At 53.0% G+C, this 22,644-nt stretch overlaps 1 protein-coding gene across 8 annotated transcripts in view; it reads right to left on the bottom strand.

Moving 5' to 3' along the window:
- Window positions 1–1,155: 1,155 nt before the first annotated feature.
- TLR5 (toll like receptor 5) overlaps window positions 1,156–22,644 on the bottom strand; it is a 33,810-nt gene continuing 12,321 nt past the window's right edge. The window contains exons 1-8 of one of the 8 annotated variants that reach the window (XM_070401193.1): window positions 18,798–18,968; window positions 16,436–16,591; window positions 14,510–14,689; window positions 12,493–12,634; window positions 8,957–12,153; window positions 4,953–5,187; window positions 4,436–4,803; window positions 1,156–2,613 (exon numbers count right to left, since the gene is read on the bottom strand). In XM_070401193.1, the coding sequence (XP_070257294.1) occupies window positions 9,558–12,153; window positions 12,493–12,521 (2,625 nt within the window). In that variant the 5' untranslated portion in view covers window positions 12,522–12,634; window positions 14,510–14,689; window positions 16,436–16,591; window positions 18,798–18,968 and the 3' untranslated portion in view covers window positions 1,156–2,613; window positions 4,436–4,803; window positions 4,953–5,187; window positions 8,957–9,557. Of the gene's footprint in view, window positions 2,614–4,435; window positions 4,804–4,952; window positions 5,188–8,956; window positions 12,640–14,509; window positions 14,690–16,242; window positions 16,289–16,435; window positions 16,592–18,797; window positions 18,970–22,644 lie in introns of those variants that run through there. The other 7 variants (XM_070401189.1, XM_070401191.1, XM_070401194.1 and 4 more) reach the window with 7 other exon arrangements.

Below are 22,644 nucleotides of genomic sequence, written 5' to 3'. Positions count from 1 at the left end.
CCATGGCTTCTGTGGGCACTTGTGCCTCGTGCAGCCCCCGCTGGGCAGTGTGGGCAGAGGGACCGGGTGTGGAGGAGGCCTCTGGCCTGGAGCCCAGGTCCCGGCTTTCAGGGAAGGTCAGGGTCCTTCCCCATCACCCCGACACCCTGAAGCTCTAGTTCAGTTTATGTCACTTAACCGCTCCCTTACGGAGCCACCGTGGCGTGAAAGAGCATCCCCGGAAGGTTCCGAGCGCTCGAACGAACACGTCCTTGTCCTGAGGGCGGTGCGTGGGGTCAGGGGCCACACAGACACACAGTTAAGCTCCATGCAGGCTGGCACACGGTGGGTAGGCGAGGGGGACCAACACGTCCTGGCCTGAGGTGCCACTGGACAGCGAACCCAGCCCCAAGTGGCCACCTGGTATCCCCAAAAGGCATGCAGGGTCTGGGTCTGGCTCAAGGGACCCCTGATTTGGGGGCTTTGGGGAAAGGGTCCAGGCAGATTCAACTTTGCCCCATGAACACCCCTGGGCCACTCACTCTGTCCTTCATGCGGGGGTAAGACCTGAGATGCCTGGGAGAGGTGTGGCTGCTCCGAGACAGGACACACACAGCCCCGCACCCCCAAAATACCCCCTCCCGCTGTGTCTCTCCCCAGAGACCCCCAGGATGCGAATGCTACAGCAAAGTGCCGAGAGGCCGAGGGGGAGAGGAGCAGTATCTCTGAGGCCTTGGGGAGGCGGGGGCTCCACCCACCCCAGCCAATCCCTGGCCTGACCCCGACACCTGCCCGCCCTGACCCCCAGCACTGCGCAGCCATGGGGTCCAGGCGGCTCTGGGTGTTTCTACTTTATTGCGATCGGGGGACAGTTGCCTCTAAGGAGCGATCTGGTGAGGGGCACGGAGCCCTCGGGGCGTGGCTGGCCGGCTCCGTCTCTGAAGATTGTCTTGTGTTTACTTTTCCTCGTTTCTGCACATATGAGGCGCATGGAGGTGTCCCCCAACGAGGCCAGTGTCTGCATGTGGCTGTGATGCTGTACGCACAGTGGTGACGAACCTTTTGAGCTCGGCGTGTCAGCATTTTGAAAAACCCTAACTTAACTCTGGTGCCGTGTCACATATAGAAATGTTTTGATATTTGCAACCATAGTAAAACAAAGATTTATATTTTTGATATTTATTTTATATATTTAAATGCCATTGAACAAAGAAAAATCAACCAAAAAAATGAGTTCGCGTGTCACCTCTGACACGCGTGTCATAGGTTCACCATCGCTGCTGTAGGTTGTCTGGGGGCAGGAGGGGTTCAGGGAGGGCGGCCCCCTGGGCACTGGGGCAGGAGGAGGGCCGGCTGATCGGCAGGGCCTGTGGATTCCACAGCCAGGCTCTCAGCCCCCTGCCGCTTCCGATGTCCGGTGGGAGGGACGCCTGATCGCTGACTTGGAAGCTCCAGAGGGTAGTGGAGAACCAGGAAGGTGGCTCGGGCAAAGGGGGAGCCTCGGGCTGAGGACGGCCCGGCCCAGGGCTGTGGTCCTGCAGCGCCACCTGGGGGCGACCGGGAGAGAGGTCACAGGAGGGTGAGCCAGAGGACGGGCCAGCTCCCCTCTGGGAGGGGGGGCTCTAGGGAGGATGGGGGTCCTCTAGAGAGGGGTGGGGGTCGGGGTCCTCTAGCGTACGTACCCCAGAGGAAACTCCCCAGTTCTTTAGGAGATGCTGGGGATCTGCTTTTCACTCCCATCAGTAGACGGGGAAAAACTCCCCTGAAAGCCTGGGCTCCCATTGGGGTCGCTTTGCTGGGGACCCCAGTGGGGACCCCGTGACCAGACACACCACCGCCCACCCTCCCCGCCCTGCTTGTCAGAACACTTGTTCTCTTAGGGCAGTGGTTCTCAACCTTCGGGCCCTTTAAATACAGTTCCTCATGTGGTGACCCAACCATAACATTCTTTTCGTTGCTACTTCATCACTGTCATGTTGCTACTGTTATGAATCGTCATGTAAATATCTGATATGCAGGGTGGTCTTAGGTGAACCCTGTGAAAGGGTCGTTCGACCGCCAAAGGGGTCTCGACCCACAGGTTGAGAACCGCTGTCTTAGGGGGTCATAATGACTCCACGACCCTTCGCGTGTTCAAGTCAGGGAGACTGTGGAGTCCACGTTTTATGGGGGAGGGAGGAACGAGCTCAGAGGTGAACACAGAGCGGGGAGCCGCCGGAGGGGAGCCGCGGGTGCGGGGTGCAGAGGGTGCCCCGGGTACCACTGAGGCAGCACCTGGGCCTCTGCCTTAAGCGCTGGAACGACGGGGTGGGTAGTGCCGTCCAGTTCCCCTCTGAGCCCTGCAGGCTGCGCCTTGTCACCCGGTGCTCCTTATCAGCAGTCCTTCCGAGAGCCGCCGCCTTCCTGTGTGCCGCCTTCACTTCCGCTGGGTCTCCAGGGGGACACCGGCCAGGCCCCTCCAAGGAGCAGGTGAGACGGTGGCACGGCGCCAGGGCTCCTCGTGCGGCAGGAACGTGAGGTCTTACAGTCCGGAGGCTGGCGTCCAAGGTCAAGGTGCTGGCAGGGCACCTGCCCCCACTGCAGGCTCCGTCCCCAGGCGGGGGTGTGCAGGAGGCAGCTGATGGATGTTTCTCTCTAAAAAATAAAAACATATTTTAAAAAAATATCACGGAGAGGCGAGCTAGAGGCTGAGAGAAAGTAGGAGTATTCCCTATGTCTGACAAAGACTTCTACCTAGAACATAGAAAACATGCCTACCAATTAATGATAAAAAGATAAGCCACTTAACACACTGCATCGGATCAGGAGCATTCCCCTGTTTTCCTATTACACAGGGTTTTACGTAAATGCTGAAGGCACGCCTTAAAATTTAACACCCACTGCATTTTGAAGTTACTTATGACCTGTTCTTACCGGCGAATATCTTTTTAAAGGATGAGACTTCGGAAAAAGTTTTCTGTACTCGTTCAATAGAAACTTGTCTGGCCACTGGGTAAAGCTAGCAATGAAACTACCGGTGTGCAAGGTGTTCAGATGGGCAGAGGATTTGAATGGAGGCCGCACCAAAGAACAGGTGTGACTGGATAAGGATCATGGGAAATGGCGTTCCACGTGGCCACTGGGAAAATGCACGTGGAAGCCACTAGGAGATACCACTTCCCAACCACTCCACAGGCTACAGTGCAAAAGGCTGACAATACCAAGTGCCGGCGAGGATGTGGAGCAGGGGTCCTCAAACTTTTTAAACAGGGGGCCAGTTCACTGTCCCTCAGACCGTTGGAGGGCCGGACTGTAGTTTAAAAAAAAAACTATGAACAAATTCCTATGCACACTGCACATATCTTATTTTGAAGTAAAAAAACAAAACGGGAACAAATACAATATTTGTATTTGCATGTGGCCCGCGGGCCGTAGTTTGAGGACCCCTGATGTGGAGCAACTGGGACCCCTTCCATAGTCAGGCGAGTAACATGTGACAACTGCTGGGACGTTTCTCTCGATGTAAGACATCCACCGAGTGGCCAGATGATTAGACCACCCCATCAGTACTTCATTGACACGTCCAAAAATACCGAATATTGAAAACTTCCTAAGCAAATATTCTCAAGGTTTTATTATTATTTGCATAACTAATTCACTTCATTGTACTGATGGGGTGGTCATCATCTGGCCACTCAGTGTATACTTAACCCTATGACCTGGCAATTCTACTCTTAGATGAATGGACACATGTCCAGAAGAACCTGTAGCTTTGTCTGTAGTCGCTAGTAGCTGGCAGCCACCCAGATGGTTGGAAGCAGCAAACCTCAACCGGATAAAGAAATTGTGGTAAACACGTGCAATGCCATGACAAGGAACACACCGCCGATCGATGCGACCTCTGGGAGAACCTCAGAAAATGAGAAGTAAAGGAAGCCAGATGCAAAAGACGGAATGATTCTGTCCACGTGACGTTCTACAACAGGCAGAATTAGTTTATGTCGACGGGAGTCAGGACAGCGGGTATCTGAGCCGGGTAGCCTACGGTGGGTATTGTCAGCAAAGGGGCAAGACCAAACTTTCCAGAGCAACAGAAATCATCTATCTCGATTGAGGTGGTGATTACATGCGTGGAGACAAATGTCAAAACGCATTGAAGTGCCCTCGGGAGCTGCCCATTTTATCGGATGTTTCAAAACAACAACAAAAAACCCCAAAACACAGCTCGGGGGTTCCCTGTTCGGATGGATTCCCAGAGGCGGTGCCTAGCCCTCCAAGAAGGTCAGGTTCACAGCGTGGGGGCCGGAGGAGCCGAAGGCAGACCTGGGAGCCCTGGGACGCCAGGAGGCCGCTGTGAGCAAGCAGCCGCCCCCACCAGGTACTGCAGCGCATGTCCCTTGTGTTAGAACGATGCCGCGGTTTCCCACCCCTTTTCATTCTGGGCAGAAATCCCCACCAGCAACCAAACGCCCTGTACCTGGGCCTCCAAGCAGGTCGGCAGCACGCAGCTGGCCTGGTGACAGCTTGCTCTTCCGATGCGGGGCCAGCATGTCTCCGCCCCGAGGAGGGCGTGGGCCGGGGAGCTCCTGCCCCCGCTCATGGGGGGACTCCAGCCTGCGCCAGGCGAGGGGAGGCCCCTCCACCAGCTGGTGACTCACTACCAGCGTTCCCTCCTTTGCTCCACAGCTAAGCCCGAAGGCCTCCACGGAAGGGCCCCTGGTGAGTCCTGGTCCTTCTCCAAAAAGGTCCTCTTGTTCCACGCGGACCAGCACACGGCAACACCGGTGACTTAATTCTGCAAACCCCTCAGGGCTTGGCACAGCCCGCAGGCTGGTCCGGTAACAGCTGCAGAGGGGGAAGGAGGGGGAAAGTCACTGGAAAAACCATGAAAGCGGCCTCAGGTGTTAGGCTTGAGGGCTATGGGAGCGGCAAACCCAGGTCAGCCCAGCCCAGCCCAGCCCAGCAATGCCACGGCCACCACTCTGCCCACGCACCTGCTTCCTGGAGGGGCCTCCCCAAGGAGACATGATGTCATTGCTTTTATCACACTGCAGCGAGGAGAGACAGAAAAACAAGGCCTCGCAGAGGTACCGTCCGAGCTAGGAATCAAAACAAGCCTCCCAGCCTGTTGGCTCGGGTCCCCAAGATCCAGGAATAAAGCCGCCTTGTCCCACTCGCCGGGCCTGGGCGCCCGAGCGGACCCCGAGCGCGTCCCTTCCAGGGCATTGTCTGCAAAAGAAAAACGTTTGGTTTCTTAAAAGGCCGGCCTAAATGGAAGGTCTGTGGCCGTGGAGGAATAAAATATTTAACTGCTAAGTAAAACAGATGCAAAATTCCTTTCATCTTAAGGAAAAGAAAATCGAGCCCAACATTATACACGGAATATCGTCCACCTGTGGAAATGGTGTCGTTTTTCTTTGTCGGTGGCTTAATTTTCAAATTGGGGCGAATCTTATTTCTGCCAAGGACAGAAGTTAGCTCCCTTTTATGTATGCAGGCATGGATTATTTTGCCATGATTGATTATTTTTGTCACGATTAAAGTATGAATGAAATGCATGCAGGGAGTTAAACATTAAATCATATCACTGATTCATAACAAAAGCTTATACTCCCCACCCCAGCTCTCTCCGATCTTTCTAGGCCCCCACACCCCCAAGCACAGCTGCTGCGGCTGAGAAACGAGCACATTTAGACCAGAGGCCGTTCCTAATGAAGATAAGGTATCTGGGGGGAGGTGTCCTATAAGCTCTTCACGAACTGATCTACCACATGTACATGGGTTTCTGGTGTGTGTATACCTATGGGCCGAAGTGCAATGTCAAAGGGTGTGTGTGGCCTCAACTTCAGCAGATAACGAGAGATTGTTTTCGCAAGTGACACCAATTTACATTCTCACCAATAACGTAGTTGAATGTTAACTGCTCATGTCCTGGTTGATACTGGATCCTGCCGGTCGTTTTCATGCGAGCCATGCTGCTGGGCGTGTGGTGGTGTCACAGAGTGGTTTTAATCTGCGTGTCCCCGATGACTGACGGAGGTTGAATATTTTATTTTCCATTTGCTTTTGGACATCGAGTATCCTTTATGGGAAATTCTTAAGACCCTTGACTTTTTCTTATCGATGTGTAGTCCTTTCATGCTCTGGTGATGAGAGTGCTTTTCGGATACACGTGTTATTCTCATGGGCTGTGGTGTGCCTGTTTGATTCCTGGATGGCCTTTGTAGAAGGGCTCGCTTTACATGTGGTCATCGCTCTTGATTTTCTTCTTCCCTTGGATCTCGGCCTTCTTTCCTGCTTTGTAGCTCTCCAGTGCTTTTATTTATTTCCCCCCAATGCCTTTAAACCGATTTAAAGAATCGTTTCTGCAGCTTTTCTAGGTGTTTCCAATGGATGGATTGGGCAGAACTCCCTTTGGCAATTAGTTTATGGGGTTCTTTCTTCTGGCATTTCATATTTCTCAATGTACACTCAGAATGCCATTTCTTGACTTAACATTCTAGGCATTTTAAATTGATTTTGTCTTGTCCTAGCTCAGTGGTCGGCAAACTCATTAGTCAACAGAGCCAAATATCAACAGTACAACGATTGAAATTTCTTTTGAGAGCCAAATTTTTTAAACTTAAACTATATAGGTAGGTACATTGTTATTAACTTAATGAGGGTACTCCTAAGGCTTGGGAAGAGCCACTCTCAAGGGGCAAAGAGCCGCATGTGGCTCTCGAGCCAAAGTTTGCCAACCACGGCGCTAGCTGGTTTGGTTCAATGGATAGAGCGTCGGCCTGTGGACTGAGGGGTCCCAGGTTCAATTCTGGTCAAGGGCACATGCCTGGGTTGTGGGCTTGATCCCCAGTAGGAGGAGTGCAGGAGGCAACCAATCAATGATTCTCTCTCATCACTGATGTTTCTCTCTCTTTCCCTCTCCCTTACTCTCTGAAATCAAAATGTATTTTATTTATTTTTAAAAATATATTTTATTGATTTTTTACAGAGAGGAAGGGAGAGAGATAGAGAGTTAGAAATATCGATGAGAGAGATACATCGATCAGCTGCCTCCTGCACATCTCCTACTGGGGATATGCCCGCAACCAAAGGTACATGCCCTTGACCGGAATCGAATCTGGGACCTTTCAGTCCGAAAGCCGACGCTCTATCCACTGAGCCAAATCGGTTTCGGCTAAAAATGTATTTTAAAAAAATAAATTGATTTGGTCTTGTGGCAGGTGAGCATTTGTCTACCTTACGCCTGGGCTTTTTCTTCTCCTTCCTCCAAAGAGTTATTTCATCATTTCAAACGTCCAACCACGTTTACTTTACATTCTCTCCGGCCCGTCTGGAATACTAGTCCCTGCGGCTTCAAATGGTCGACAAGAAATGGTCAGAGTCAGCTGTATTTTGGGAGTGATGAGCGGGATTCTCTCTGAAGTTTACAGCAGCCCCAAACAACATTCTAGACTTTCCAGAATCGTCTCCATTTCAAACACAGCCAGCGCTCGCCATTGGTGGGCTGAACTGCGGTGGTTCCTCCTATTTAGCAGCGACGCCAAAGGACCGCGCTCTGTGGGGTTTATCAGCTCACCCACTTGGAAGTGTTGGTAAGTGGGATTCAGGGGCAGTTGCTTAGCAAGTAGCATCTCCGCTGGCCCGCTGGCACCCACGTCTCCACGCAGCACGGCTCACCTTCGCTGTGGCCTGTATGCAGCGACTCCTGTGAAGTGGGGCTTGGAAAGTGGCCTCAGAAAGCATCATAACTGCTGGGGAGGGACACGAAGGGTCTTTCCTCGGGAGCTTCTGGGTGGCCAGACAGGCCCCCACCCTCAAAGGAGGCAGGAAGTGGTGCTGGTTTTAAAGGGACAGCTAGGGTGCTAAGCGTTTGCACAGAAGGAAGAGAGGCTTTTGGGATGGAGGCATCCTAGGAGGCTTGGTTTTGCAGAACAGGTAGGATGGATGTGCAGAGATGAGAGAACATTCCAGAAGGAAGGGTAGAATAGAATAGGGTGTGTGTGTGTGTGTGTGTGTGCAGAAATGGGACAACATTCCAGAAGGAAGGGTAGAATAGAATAGGGTGTGTGTGTGTGTGTGCAGAAATGGGACAACATTCCAGAAGGAAGGGTAGAATAGTAGAATAGGGTGTATGTGTGCTGCGATGTGCAGAGATGGGTGTGTGTGTGTGTGCAGAAATGGGAGAACATTCTAGAAGGAAGGGTAGAATAGAATAGGGTGTGTGTGTGCTGCGATGATGAACGGTGCTAATGGGCAGTGTCATTGTTCAAATATAAGAACATCAAGTGCATGGAAAGCTCAGTTTCCTGGATCAGAGCAGCCCAGAGAAACCAGGAAGAGAACAGCTAGTCCGTGTGTGTGTGTGTGTGTGTGTGTGTATGTGTGTGTGTGTGTGTGTGTGTCTGTGTTGGAGGGTCAGGATTCGGGGCACACAGTGAGGACAAGGGAGCAGCATCCTGGAGGGCCGAGCCCCAGGCCTCTGTGTGCTCCTCAGACAGCAGCAGCTGACCTGGGGCCCTGCTGGCCTGGGAAGCCACGGGTAATGTTGGTGAACCTTCCTTGCTTTCGATTTTTCTTAATACTTTCACAAAAACATTTCTCTATTAACACAAACATGAAAAATAAGACTTGTATGATAAAAAAACAACTTGAAAGACATTCTGATTCCACCTAAGAGGCCCTCAGTGTTTGCACCCTCTTGTTGTGGCCACTGGGGCAACAGAGGTCAAGATCTGAGAAGCCCAACCTCCTCAGCCCATTTAGTGTCCTGGCAACTCGATGAGGTAGTCACGATCATGCTACAGGTGAAAAACCGAGGCCCATCAAGGGCGTGTGACATGCTCAAGGTCACAGGGCTAATGCACAGCAGCATCAGAACTCAAGCCAGGATCTGTGACCAAAGGCCAAGTTCCTCCTGCCAGAGCTTGAATGGCTGATACGTTATATATATATCAAGCACAGATAGGCCGGCGCTAAATCAGGGACTAAAGCTTACCTGCCAACAGGAAGTTCAAGGCCCACGTTCCACCTGGAGGGGCTGAAGGTAAGGACAGAAAGAGAGCTGTGGCCACAGGAGCTCTAGTTATTCTCATCCCGGCTTCTTTGGGGCCACTTCTCCCCGAGACTGAGCGTGACCTTGACCCAGCAGGGGCACTGTTCGTACAGTGGAAGCAGGAAAGGTGCCTCTGTTCTGTTTCTTTCCTACTGAGCGTTGTCCCGCAGAGCACAGAGGGCTCCGAACCCCAGCCCCTCCTGGAACTAACGCCGGAGGAAGGGTATCCGTCAGCTGTCACTTCTCTCAAGGTGTCCTTCCCACGACTAGGAAATACCTTGCGGTTGACACAATAGGAGAGAACGGTATTATTGAGTCCGACAGGACATCGGTGGAGCGTGGGGACCTCTGGGAGCAGCTGGGAGCTTCTAGATCTGCTCCTTTCCATTTGCAGTTCGTGTTGCTACGAAAATCAAGAGCTTTATGTTTTTTTCAGAGTCGGGGGAAAAGGAATTTCCAAAAGGACCCCCCATGGAGGCTCGGTGCAAATACAAGGTGAAGGGCGATCGGTGAGGGCAGTCGAAGAAGGGTCCTGCTCCTGGGCCTAGGAGAGGGTGGCTATCGTCTGCAGCGGAATGTCGCCGTCTTTGTCGCCGTCTTTCTTCTTCTCCTTTTGAAGTATGTGCTGGGAGAGTTTGTTAAGAAACCAGCCAACATCCTGGAGGTCCTCGGGCCACCTCAGGTACTGCTGCTTCTGGACAAACGCTCGCAGGGCCTCGTGCTTCATCAGCTGGTACTGGGACAAGGGCCCGACCACCACCACGATGAGCGCACCGTTGAGGTCCGCCAGGCCCCTGCTCTGGGCGCAGCTGAAGGCCTCCAGGCACCACCCGTCTCTCAGGAAGTGTCTGCTCACAAGACAGACGACCTTCCTGCTGCTCCACACGGCATCATGGATGTTGGCGATGACGTCTTCCCCCGGCATGAAGTCTCTCTCTTCAAAGCACAGGCGGAGCCTGTTTTGGGCGCTGTACTGAGCGTCCAGCTGTGCCAGCACCGCGTTCTGGACCCATTCAAAGTCCTTGCTGCTGAAGCACAGGTAGGCGTCGTACTTGTACGTGTCGGGCTCTCTGGTCTTGGCTTGGTCCTCGAACACAAGTCTCTGGACCGTCTGGTAACAGAGGAAGCAAGACCCCCGGCACTTCGTGACGATGAGGACGGCCACGAGCAACAGCGTCACCGTGACGGTGAACAAGACGAAAAGGGCGAACTTGAGGGCCGTGAGTCTCTCCTCATCGTCGCAACTCTCCGTGGTCAGGGAGTAGAGGGACATCCCGAGCAGGGGGCTGGGGTACGAGCAGGACGTGTCTGCGGGAGCCCCAAGTAGGGTGACGTTGGTCTGATTGAGCCACCTGATGAAGGGGCCAAGTTCACACTCACAGATGAACTTGTTGTGAGTGACGTCCAGGACACTGAGGGATGCGAAGACCTCGGGGTCGGGAGAGAGGAGCTGGTTCCTGGACACGTCCAGCACCTCTAAGCGAGGGGGGAAGTCACCGGGAGAGAGCGCGGTCAGCCTGTTCCCGTTGAGGCTGAGGACCCTTAAGGCAACCAGATGGCTCAGCACGCCTGGCGGGAGGAAATTCAGGTAGTTGTTGTTCAAGAAGAGGAGTTGGAGGCGGGCAAGGCCCTGGAAGACATCCCAGCAGGACCCAGTCTCCCACGCGAGCTGCAGCATGTTTTCTCCGAGGAAAAGCTGCTCTAAGCTGAGGTTCCCGGAAGGAGGGCCAGGAGACGGCGACGAGGCACACAAGGAAAGGCGGTTTTGATTTAAAGCGAGAACCCGGAGGTGAGGGATCTGGAAAAGGAAGTAGAGTTCATCCACCCTTTCCAGCCTGTTCTCTGACAACTGGACGAAGCTGGCTGTGAATCTGGTGTTTGGCAACGTCACCAGTTTGTTGCCGCCCAAGAAGAGGGTAGGGATGCTTGGGATGAAGTGAATCGTCTTCAGAGCGTTGTCCCGCAGGTCCAGGGTCTGCAGTCCCTGCAGGGATCGGAATGTCTCGTCCTGAATGATCCCAATGTGATTCTTTTGCAGATCGATATAGGCGACGTTAGGCAGCCCGTAGAAGGTAGGGTCGTACAGTTCCCCCAGGAGGTTAAAGGACATATTGAGAACCTGGAGGTTGTCGAGCCCATAAAATGCCTCCCGTGCAATCGTGTTTATCTTGTTGTGGCCAATGTTTAGGACCTTCAAATCCTGGAGGGCCTCAAAGAGGCGGAAGCCCAGGGAGAAGATGGAGCCGTGGGAAAGGTCCAGGCGTCTCAGTGAACTTCGGGCCAGGCCCGCGAAGGTGTGCCGGTCGGGATCTTTGATGTTTTGGAAGCCAAACCCAGGACCCATGGTGTGATAGGCAAGAACCAAAGAGAGGATCTGGGTGCCGTTGATGGCGCTGGTAAAGTTTCTGATGATGTCCACGGTCCAGCCATTCTTAGAAACATCTAGGGTGTCTAGGACCATGTTTCTGAACGGGTTCCTGCACTTCCCCCAGTCCACAGAGACCCTGGAGTACAGGTTATTGGCAGCAAGTCCTAAAAAAGAGAATTCTTTCCCTTGGAGGGGCTGGAGATCATGCTCACAGACAATGGGTATGTCGTTGAGGGAGAAGTCAATGGACTTCAAGGAATTTAATTCCTGGAACGAAGGGTGAAGGGAAAGGCTATGGATCTCATTCTTGGACAGGTCCAGGCGATTCAAAGACGGCAAGTTTCTGAAATAACCGTCTTTTAACACAGCATCGGAGAGACCACAGTAGTAGAGCCGGAGTTCAAACAGACGGGGCAGCCCTTGAAAGGCATCTGGATGCAAGAAGCCTATCGTACTTTTGCCCAAGTCCAAGATCCTGAGATTGGGCAGGTTCCTGAAGGCTTCTTGGTCAACGGTGAAGGAGGTAAACTGAGTCCCAAGCTCCAGCAGCTCCAGCTGCTCCAGGAAGGGGAAGGACTCAGCTGTGACGGTCTGGATATAGTTGAAGCTCAGCAGGAGGCGCTCAGTGGTGCTGGGGACCTGGGGGACCCGGGTGAGGTTACAGAAATGATACAAGGCGATGCGGCCATCCGAGGAGCAGGAAGACATCCCAAGCGCAGGGCTGGCCAGGAGCACCACTCGCAAGAGAAGGTCAAGGTGGTTTCCCATGATCCTATGGAGAAGAAGGGAGAATGGAAACACAGCTCTCTGAGCTCGAAGCATTGCACACGGGTCTTTAGAACTTGAGCCCTAATGTCATGCACCTGCTGCTCTCTTAGACCTTCTGGCTCCCTGGACACGGCGGTTGATGGTATTTTCTGGTGCATATAGCGCTGTTCTCGCCATCTTTCTATCCCTCCTATTGCGTTTCCTACACCCCGAGGTGGCTTCCCTGCTTTGAGGTCACGGACCCCCGCGAGCAGCTGATGGTAGCTCCGATTCCTCGCCTTCCAAAAAGGCACCTTCGCATCACCGATCAAGTTTTGCACCCAGTGTCAGGGGGCTCAATGACCTCCTGAAGCCGGCCCCTTCCAGCCTCATGTCACTTAACGCTTCGTTGACACAGAACCACCGCCGTGTCTTATACTCTGCAACAGGGCTTGGCAAACTCTTCGTTTAGGCTCTGCGGTCCACGTGCCATCGTTCGCTGACCTCTGCTCTAGAAGGGAAGAGAACAGAAACGTTGATTTCCCAAAGGAGGGTTTAAGTGACTGTCGGATACACATGTTCTGATATTATTTGCAGGAAAGAAACTAGGTTGGCCCCCGAGTCACTGGCAGTTTTGCAGCTACTGTGTGAAACCCAAGCATCAGAATGGATCCTCATCTCGGGTAACCAGCCAGGAAAATCCCTACAGAGCCCCGGGAGCGAGCACGCCGGCTGAGAATAACATAACGCCTTCTGGTTTCACTCCTACCTTTTTTTTTTTTTTTAATATATTTTATTGATTTTTTACAGAGAGGAAGGGAGAGAGATAGAGAGTTAGAAACATCGATGAGAGAGAAACATCAATCAGCCGCCTCCTGCACATCCCCTACTGGGGATGTGCCCGCAACCCAGGTACATGCCCTTGACCGGAATGGAACCTGGGACCCTTGAGTCCGCAGGCCGACGCTCTGTCCACTGAGCCAAACCGGTTTCGGCACTCCTACCTTATTTACAGACGGCTCCGCGCTGGCCCCCAAATGCAGACACTCAACTCGATGGCTTGACCTTGAATTTGTGGTAACAAGAGATGAGAGAGAGCCCTATCTGCTGAGCCAAACCGGCCAGGGCCCTAAACCATGTATTTAAAATGATGACGATGAAGCAGCATGAACAGTTACTGATGCTGTTAGTTCTGCCATCAGGTGACATATGGATTCCTTCCTAAATTATCACCATGCGATGCGAACTTACAATAAGTCCCCAGGCTCCCGGGGGAAAGGGGCTAGAGACAACACTCAAAAAGGTCACCAGTGGCCCATAAAGCAAGCTGGTGACAGCGGCAGCACCTCTTATAGATGTCCCATGGTTAAGAGCACATAAACAATCACCAATAAATCAACAACAGCAAGTGCAGGCGAGAATGTGGAGAAAAAGGAACCCTCGTGCACTGCTGGTGGGAATGCAGACTGGTGCAGCCACTGTGCAGAACAGTACGGAGTTTCCTCAAAAAGTTAAAAGTGGAGCTCCCATTTGACCCAGTGATCCCACTTCTAGGACTATTTCCCAAGAAATCAGAAACACCAATCAGAAAGGACATAGGCACCCCTATGTTCATAGCAGCACAATTCACCATAGCTAAGATTTGGAAACAGCCTAAGTCCCCTCAGCAGATGAATGGATTAGAAAACTGTGGTACATCTACACGATGGAATACTATGCTGCTGTAAAAAAAAAAAAAAGGAACTTTTACCATTTGCAACAGCATGGACGGGCCTGGAGAGCATTGTGCTCAGCGGAGAAAGATAAGTCAGTCGGAGAAAGATAAATATCACAGAATCTCACTCATTTGTGGATATAATGATCAACATAAACTGATGAACAAAAAACAGAGACAGAGAAACACCAAATGGACTGTCAAACCTCAGAGGGAAGGCGGGGGGCTGCGGGGGCTGGGGGGGAGGGGGAGAGAAGGTGTAAGAGATCACCCAAAGGACTTGTATGCATGCATATTCGCATAACCAATGGACACAGACCCTGGGGCGGTGGGGGCTTGTCCTGGGGGGTGGGAGCGTCCGGGGAGGGGTTGATGGGGGGAAAAGGAGACTCATGTACTACTTTAAACCAGCGGTCGCCAACCGGTAGTCCGCGGACAACTGGTGGTCCGTGAGGTCTGAAAGGTTGGCGACCGCTGCTTTAAACAATAATTTTTAAAAAGTACATAAACGCTGTAGAAAACATCCCTTTACCTTGAAAATCCCTGCAGGCTGCTGCGGAAGTGGGCATTAGGGGTCTGCGGCGCAGTGGAGGGAGGGGATGTTGGTATGAGACAGAAAGGAGTACTTAACGCCACTAAACTGTACACGTAAAGTGGTGACTTTTACCCAGGCCGGCGTGGCTCAGTGACTGAACGTCGACCTATGAACCAGGTGGTCACGGTTCAATTCCCAGTCGGGGCACATGCCTGGGTTGTGGGCTCGATCCCAAATGTGGGTTGTGCAGGAGGCAGCCGATCAATGATTCTCATCATGGATGTTTGTCTTTCTCTCCTTCTCCCTTCCTCTCTGAAATCAATAAAATATATAGAGCAGCCGTCAATGCAGCCTCCATAGTCCTGCCCACGCTGCCCATCAAGATAACGAGACCAGGGGAAGAGGGCTCAGCATCTTTCATCGGAGCTGCATTCATTTAGCGCTAATCCCAGCCATGAGCAAAACAGTTTCCTCTCTGGACTTAACTGCCTGGACAGCGTCGCCACGCATGGAGCTTGGGTGAGTTATGGGCTGCGTTGTCTCCTCAGGAACCGGGCACCTCTGCTCTCAGGCACCACGGTGAGCCTGCCAGCCCCTCTGGCCGGAGCCAGGGCTGCTCCTGCGCTAATTCAACGCTTTTGATCCTTAGCAAAGAATACCAGTCCTGGCTCCCTGGGAGGACCTGCCTTGGGAGCTGGGCCTCGAGGCTGTAGAGCAGGGGTCCTCAAACTACGGCCCGCAGGCCACATGCAAATACAAATATTGTATTTGTTCCCGTTTTGTTTTTTTACTTCAAAGTAAGATATGTGCAGTGTGCATAGGAATTTGTTCATAGTTTTTTTTTTTAAACTATAGTCCGGCCCTCCAACGGTCTGAGGGACAGTGAACTGGCCCCCTGTTTAAAAAGTTTGAGGACCCCTGCTGTAGAGGGATCCCTGCTCCTGGGAGGTAGCGGCCAACGTCCGGCCAACCCGCCTTCCTGGCTGTGCCCGCAGCCTTGCCCTGGGCGCCAGGAAGAGCTGGCTTTCTCGGAACCTGGCCTCCATCCCATTTCTCTGCGCAGGCTGGTCCCTGGGCTCCAGCGTTTCTATCCGTCTCATCTGCTCTCTGATGCAAACTGACCTTCCCCGGGGCCAGCTCCTCCAAGGAATAGTTCTCATGCCCACAGCACACTTGGTCTCTCTCCCTTGATGTTCTGTTTACAGCCCCAGGATAGCATTTTCACTATATGAGGCCTCACCCCCTGCCCCAGATGGTAAATTTCTTGAGGACAAGGACCTTGAAGGTCACACAACTTAAGCACCCCACTCCTATTTTTCCCATTAATCGTTTTTGTTATCATTCTACTTATCTTTAAATTTTATTGATTTCAGAGAGGAACAGAGAGGGGGAGAGAGAGAGAAACACCCGTGATGAGAGAGAATCATGGATCAGATGCCTCTTGCACACCCCACACTGGGGATCAAGCCCACAACCCAGGCCTGTGCCCTGACTGGGAATCGAACCGTGACCTCCTGGTTCATTGGTTGACGTTCAACCACTGAGCCACGCTGGCTGGGCGTTTAAATTTTATTTTTAGCCGTAACCGGTTTGGCTCAGTGGATAGAGCGTCGGCCTGCGGACTGAAGGGTCCCAGGTTCGATTCCGGTCAAGGGCATGTACCTTGGTTGTGGGCACATCCCCAGTGGGGGGTGTGCAGGAGGCAGCTGATCGATGTATCTCTCTCATCGATGTTTCTAACTCTCTATCTCTCTCTCCCTTCCTCTCTGTAAAATCAATAAAATTTAATTTTTTTAATATATTTTATTTTTATAGGCGACATATATTAGTTTCAGGTGTACAACAGTGACTCAACATTTACTTACCTGACCACCTGATCGCCACAATCACCATAACCAGCCTCGTAGCCATCTGTCACCGTACACAGTTATTATAATTTTATTGACTATATTCTCTATGCTGCACTTGACATCCCCGTGACTTGTTTTATAACGGGAAGCTGTGCTTCTCTCCCCACTAATGCTTTGAAGAAGATGTATTTTCTTCAGGGGTACTTACCTCCCAGTCCTGACACCAGGCGCTGCGGATAGGGTCTCCTCCATCCTCGGTCCCTGGTGGCTTAAGGACTCCCGTTCCTGAGACGGTAGGAACGCCACACAGTGGCGATGGCGGCCAGTGTTTTTCCGGGAACCGGGAACCGGGCCTTTTGGTTGCCTGGGGAGAAACAGGAAATCCAATTAAGAGGATGAAACAGAAAACAACACGTGGGTGTTTTCCTGTGCCACCCGGCAGTTTTCTTTGCAGAAGAATTCAAAACCTTAGGCGTGTCTCTTACGGAGCGGAACTTTAAGGGGCAAAGATCAAGGCCGTTTTGCCGAGCGGGGCGTGTGGCACCTCGGAGCTGAAGGGACCCCAGGCCCAGCTCTGCTTCAGAAGGCGGGCATCTAAGCCAGCGGGTCCGAGGGCAGCTCTCTCCCCGGTGGCCCCAGCGAGAGAGGCCCTACACTTTGGCAATGCCACCCCATTTGTCACATCACCGTGGTGGTGAGGAAGTGTCTCCTTGGGCCTAGACGTCCCGTTCGTGACCACCTCTGTGGACATGTGGTTTCTGGGGACGCCAGCACAAGGGCGAGGGCGATCCATGGTCTCCGGTGAGCAGGGAACGTGCAGATTTCTAGGGAAAACCAGCTAAGATCGCCATCTGAGTGGGACATTCTCTAAGCCAGCGGTTCTCAACCTGTGGGTCGCGACCCCCTTTGGTGGTCGAACGACCCTTTCACAGGGCTCGCCTAAGACCATCCTGCATATCAGATATTTACATGACGATTCATCACAGTAGCAACATGACAGTGATGAAGTAGCAACGAAAATAATTTTATGGTTGGGCCACAACATGACGAACTGTATTTAAAGGGCCAGAAGGTTGAGAACCACTGCTCTATGCGGTACAGCAGGGTAAGTTATGGCTGGGTTAGGCGTCACTGGGTAATTACGAGGTCTCAGATTTAGGGCCAGAAGGACCCTAAACGTTGAATAGGCGTCTAGTGCTTTCATTATTTAACAGAAAATTCCACTGACGCTCAGAGAGGCCAAGCACTCGCGTAGGGCCATGCACCTATTAAACTGTGGAGCCAGCACTTGCATCCACCTGCAAACTCAGTTGTCACCTTCGCTCTTTCAGAGAAATCGAATCCAGCGCGAGCCAGATCCAGAGCCTCAGAAGTGCTCTGCGTCCGAGGTGTCTGGAAAGGGAACTGAATTGTGCATCTCGAACGAGCCTCCGGGTGGTACTGAGGCCGCTGGCTCCCTGACCACAGTTTGACGGTAAGGACTTAGGGACCTGTTCTCGGCAGGCCCTGCTCACTACTCGGGCTGCCCCGTTCTCCTGGGGTGCAGCACGACCAAGATGCGCAACGCTCACTTCTAAGAAGTGGGCCTTTGTCAAGACAGTCACCCCCAATTCTTCCCAGCCCCGAAGGGTAAAGGACCAGCGCTTGGGTGCAATTTCTCTCATTCCAGGACAGGCACTTCTCCTGAAGACCAGCAGGGGGCGTACCAAAGGCGGGGGCTGAGGGGAGGAGCCCGCAGGAAGAGTCTGAGCTTCAGGGAATGGAGGTCAAGAGCTGCTCTCAGCCCCAGCTGGTTTGGCTCAGTGGATAGAGCATCAGCTTGCGGACTGAAGGTTCCCCTGTTCGATTCTGGTCAAGGGCACATACCTGGGTATCTGGGCTTGATCCCCCAGTGTGGGGTGTGCAGGAGGTAGCCGATCAATGATTCTCTCTCATTATTTATATATATCTTATTAAATATATTTTTATTGATTTCAGAGAGGAAGGGAGAGGAAGAGAGAGAGAGAAACATCAATAATGAGAGAATCATTGACTGGCTGCCTCCTGCACACGCCCTACTGGGGATCAAGCCTGCAACCCGGGCATGTGCCCTTGACCGGAATCAAACCTGGGACCCTTCAGTCGGCAGGCTGACACTCTATCCACTGAGCCAAACCAGCTGGGGTGATGTTTCTATCTCTTTCTCCCTCTCCCTTCCTCTCTGAAATTAATAAAAATATATATTTTTTAAAAAAGCTGCTCTAAGCGGAAGTCGGTCTTGCTTGCTGCCCTGTGGCGTGCACCCGGCGCTCCTGGCAGGCCGCCCACTCCTCAGGAGCCTGGGAGAGAGCATCATCCCTGAATTTCAAACCAGGGCAGCCTTGTCTCTTCTTCCTGGGCACGCCCCTTAGGATGTAGCCACCCCCGCCCCGTGCACCCTCGGGCTCTGTCTGTTGTTGCACAGTTTTGATATGTTTAAAGGACCAAAATGACAACTGAGTTTGTAGCTGGCTGCAGACTCCAGCTCCACAAGGTAACAGACGCGTGACCTTGAGCGTGTGCGCGCCCTCTGCCAGCACCAGTCCTCTCACCTGAACAACAGCAACCGTAACTGTTCTTAATGCTCCCAGGAAGCATCACCGGGGGCATCTGAGGACACTCGGTGCCCGAACCAGACACTCGGTCACTGATACATAAGCCTCCGTTACGTCTCGCTCGCTTAAGGCATCGCGGACCAGTAGTTCTACTGCCAGCTTTACCCGGGGTCCAGGTAAGTTTCTATGGAACGAGGACAAAAAACGTTTTACATAAATGTTGAAGGCACGCTTTAAAATTAAATACCCGTGGCATTTTGAAGTTGGTTACCACATGTTCTTACAAGCTAATATCTTTTTAAAGAGTTCTCGTGATGGGCCACAAGCCTTAGAACAGAAACCACAAGAATTCTCGTGATCCGTCCATGTGTTAGGTAGACAGACATCTAGGCCAGTGGTCGGCAAACTCATTAGTCAACAGAGCCAAATATCAACAGTACGACGATTGAAATTTCTTTTCAGAGCCAAATTTTTTAAACTGAAACTATATAGGTAGGTACATTGTTATTAACTTAATGAGGGTGCTCCTAAGGCTTAGGAAGAGCCACACTCAAGGGGCCAAAGAGCCGCATGTGGCTCGCGAGCCGCAGTTTGCCAACCACGGGTCTAGGCAATGGCACCTCACCCAGAATGTCTTCCTTTTAGAAACCACTGAAGGGGAACCGCGAGGGAAGGACGTGGAATTGCTCAGCACATGGCGGGGAGCTGGAGCTCCTCTGGTCGGCACCCCTGGGAAATTCTGTGCAGGCGACCCCGATGGTCTCCAGTACCTGCAAGAGGGTGTCCCCCAGAACCACAAGCACCAAGAACAGCAGCGGAGGCCATGATGGTCTCAAGACAGGACGCTGAAAACCCAGATGAACGCTTCGTGAGCACCCAGTTTCAAAGCCCCTGATGCAAAGAAAGAATTCCATCCGGGCGAGGATTGAAAACACACAACTAGCACGCCACGTTTAAAATCCCGGGGCCCGGCCGGCGTGGCTCAGTGGTTGAGCATCAGCCTACGAACAAGGAGGTCACAGTTCGATTACCAGTCAGGGCACATGCCCAGGTTGTGGGCTTGATCCCTAATGGGGGGCATGTAGGAGGCAGCTGATCGATGATTCTTTCTCATCATTGATGTTTCTAACTCTCTCCCCCTCTCTGTTCCTCTCTGAAATCAATAAAAATGTATTTGAAAAAAATATATTTTTTAAAATCCTTGGTGAGAAATAGCTCACCAAGGAATTGCACATTTCGACCCGTCTTTGGGTTCAGGCACCAATATTCACAATTAGAGAATTAACACCTCGGGCTCTGCTAGCCTTCCCGAATGCAATGCGAACGCTGGCATGTGGACGGGCAAAGCAAATTGCCAGGAAAGATGGGCAGCTACAAGGTCAGAGCAGAGCAGCCAGGAGCTGGGGGTCCCAGATTGCATCCCTGAAAGTAACGACAGGGACAGTCTGCTAAGAGCAGCAGGAATCATTTGGATGGTGATGCAAAGTGGAAGCAGTTGGGGGGGGGGGGGCTGGGAAGAAAAACCTTATTAAACTGTGATCTGTCATACAGAGAGGATGGAAATGGGAGAAGAGATTAGCGAACACTTGAGAACCTTCCTGGCAGGGATCTGGAGCCTGAAGGCACCAAGAGGAATGGGGAGCGGGGGGGGGGGGGGGGGGGGGGGGGGCGGGGGGGCGGCTGCGCGGGGAAGGGGAGGGTATAAAATCAAGCCTGCTCTGCAGCTGTGGCACACGGGCTGGTGGGGGCAGAGGAGGCAGAGAGGGCGGCAGGCCAGCAGGAGTGGCCCAGGGTCTCCGTGCCTGCTGGGTGCAGAGGAGGAAAGATGATCCCATTGGCTGCGCTCAGGGCCAGGGAGGGCTGGGGCCCACACCCCTGCCGGAAGGAAGCACCGGTCCTGCCCGGTGCCCAGGTTCTGGGCCCCCAGGGAGGTGGCTGGAGCTGTGGAATCTGCCCTGGGCGGGCTGCCCGGGCGGCTGAGCCCCATTCTGAGGGGGTGGAGTCAGCCAGAGACTTGGCTCCGACTTCCTGTGGGTGTCACTGCCAGGATGCCTGGGATCCTGGCAAACGCATTGGGTTGGGCCCGGCCGGTGTGGGTCAGTGGTGCAGCATCGACCTATGAATCAGGAGGTCAGGGTTCGATTCCCGGTCAGGGCACATGCCCGGGTTACAGGCTCGATCCCCAGTGGGGGGCATGCAGGAGGCAGCCGATCAATGATTCTCTCAACATTGATGTTTCTCTCTCTCTCTCCGCCCTCCCCCCTTCCTCTCTGAAATCAATAAAAATATATTTTAAAAAAGAAAAAGCACTGGGCTGGGAGGGGGAAACCTGGGCTCCAGCCCCCTCCGCCATCGTCTGGGTGCCCTGACAGGGCTGGTCCCTTGTCCTGTGTCTGCGTGCGTGCAATGGCGCGTGTGAGCTGGACGGGCCCGTAAAGCCTAATGAGACTTGCTGAGCGTGTGACGGCTGTCAGACCAGGGCACACTCCTCCTAGGACAGTGGTTCTCAACCTTCTGGCCCTTTAAATACAGTTCCTCATGCTGTGACCCAACCATGAAATTATTTTCGTTGCTACTTCATCACTGTCATGTTGCTACTGTGATGAATCGTCATGTAAATACCTGATATGCAGGCTGGTCTTAGGCGACCCCTGTGAAAGGGTCGTTCGACCGTCAAAGGGGTCGCGGCCCACAGGTTGAGAACCGCTGTCCTAGGAGCACACTTGTCACCTTCCCTCTTGGCAAATGTGCAAGTCTGTCAGAGAAGATGGTGAAAATATCTAGTGGGAAGTAATACAATCGATGTACCAATAAAATGAATTAATAAAACGGATCCATCTATACCCGGGCCTTAGGTAGCAAATCTACCTCTGTGCCCACCCCTCCACACCCCCCCCACACACACCCCCTAAGGATTTACTCTCAGAGGGGACTGCTTTGGGGGCAGATAATACTTTGCGAGTAGAAATCTCCCTCCCCGCTTTCCCTTCTCCCCATGCACTGCCCCCCCGGCCAGGTACGAGGCAGGACTACACCCAGAATGAGCTTGTGGGCTCTCCTGGCTTTGCTTTTCCCAACTTGGCCTTAGGTCAAGGACTCGGAGCTTTCTAGGAGGTGCAGGGAGGAAGGGAGGGGTGGAGGGACAGCCCAGAGGTTCCAAGAAACAGGAAGTGAAAGCAGGTCTGTGGGTCCCAGGAGGACAGGCCTCTGGCACGACCTCAGAGTTTGGCTGCGTGAGGAAGCAGGAGGGGCGGGGAGTGGGGCAAGGGTGTGCTCACGGGCAACGGGCAGACCAGCCTGGTGAGCAAGATCTACTCCCCGCGCCACCCCCGCCCTCTGCCCCAAGGTCCTGACATTGCGTAACACCCACCAGGGACGCCAAAGGGCGATACCACAGTGGTTTCTAGTCCTGCCAGAGGCTTCAAACTAATGTTAAGTTGATAGCGAGACAAGAAAGGGAGAGGCGGGATTTCTTGCACACCTGAGCTGGTTGGAGATGCATACGCTCTACCCTCTCATTTGCACGTTGGGTAACGTCTGGGCCTCCGTTGTGGTTCAGCTCCAGGCCCAGAGAAGCAACAAAAACAGCCACGGCTGGCTGACGTCAGGAGCAGATGCAGGGAGTAACGACCCCTCCCTGGTGCCCGCCAATCAGAGGAGACCACAGCCCTGATGGACACACCTGGAAAGCCACTGACTGTTCTAAGCGCTTTCCTGGGACCTCCCCTAAAATCTCTGCCCTTAAAACCCTTAGGGCAGCCCTAGCTGGTGTGGCTCAGTGGATAGGGCGTCGGCCTGCGGACTGAAGGGTCCCGGGTTCGATTCCAGTCAAGGGCACATGCCT

Source organism: Myotis yumanensis, unplaced genomic scaffold (genome assembly GCF_028538775.1).
Source record: "Myotis yumanensis isolate MYYU_CA2020_CCGP unplaced genomic scaffold, mMyoYum1.0.hap1 SCAF_22, whole genome shotgun sequence".
Taxonomy (NCBI): Eukaryota; Metazoa; Chordata; class Mammalia; order Chiroptera; family Vespertilionidae; genus Myotis; species Myotis yumanensis.
Note: the sequence above shows the minus strand (reverse complement) of the source record. Positions and strands in the feature narration are given on the sequence as shown.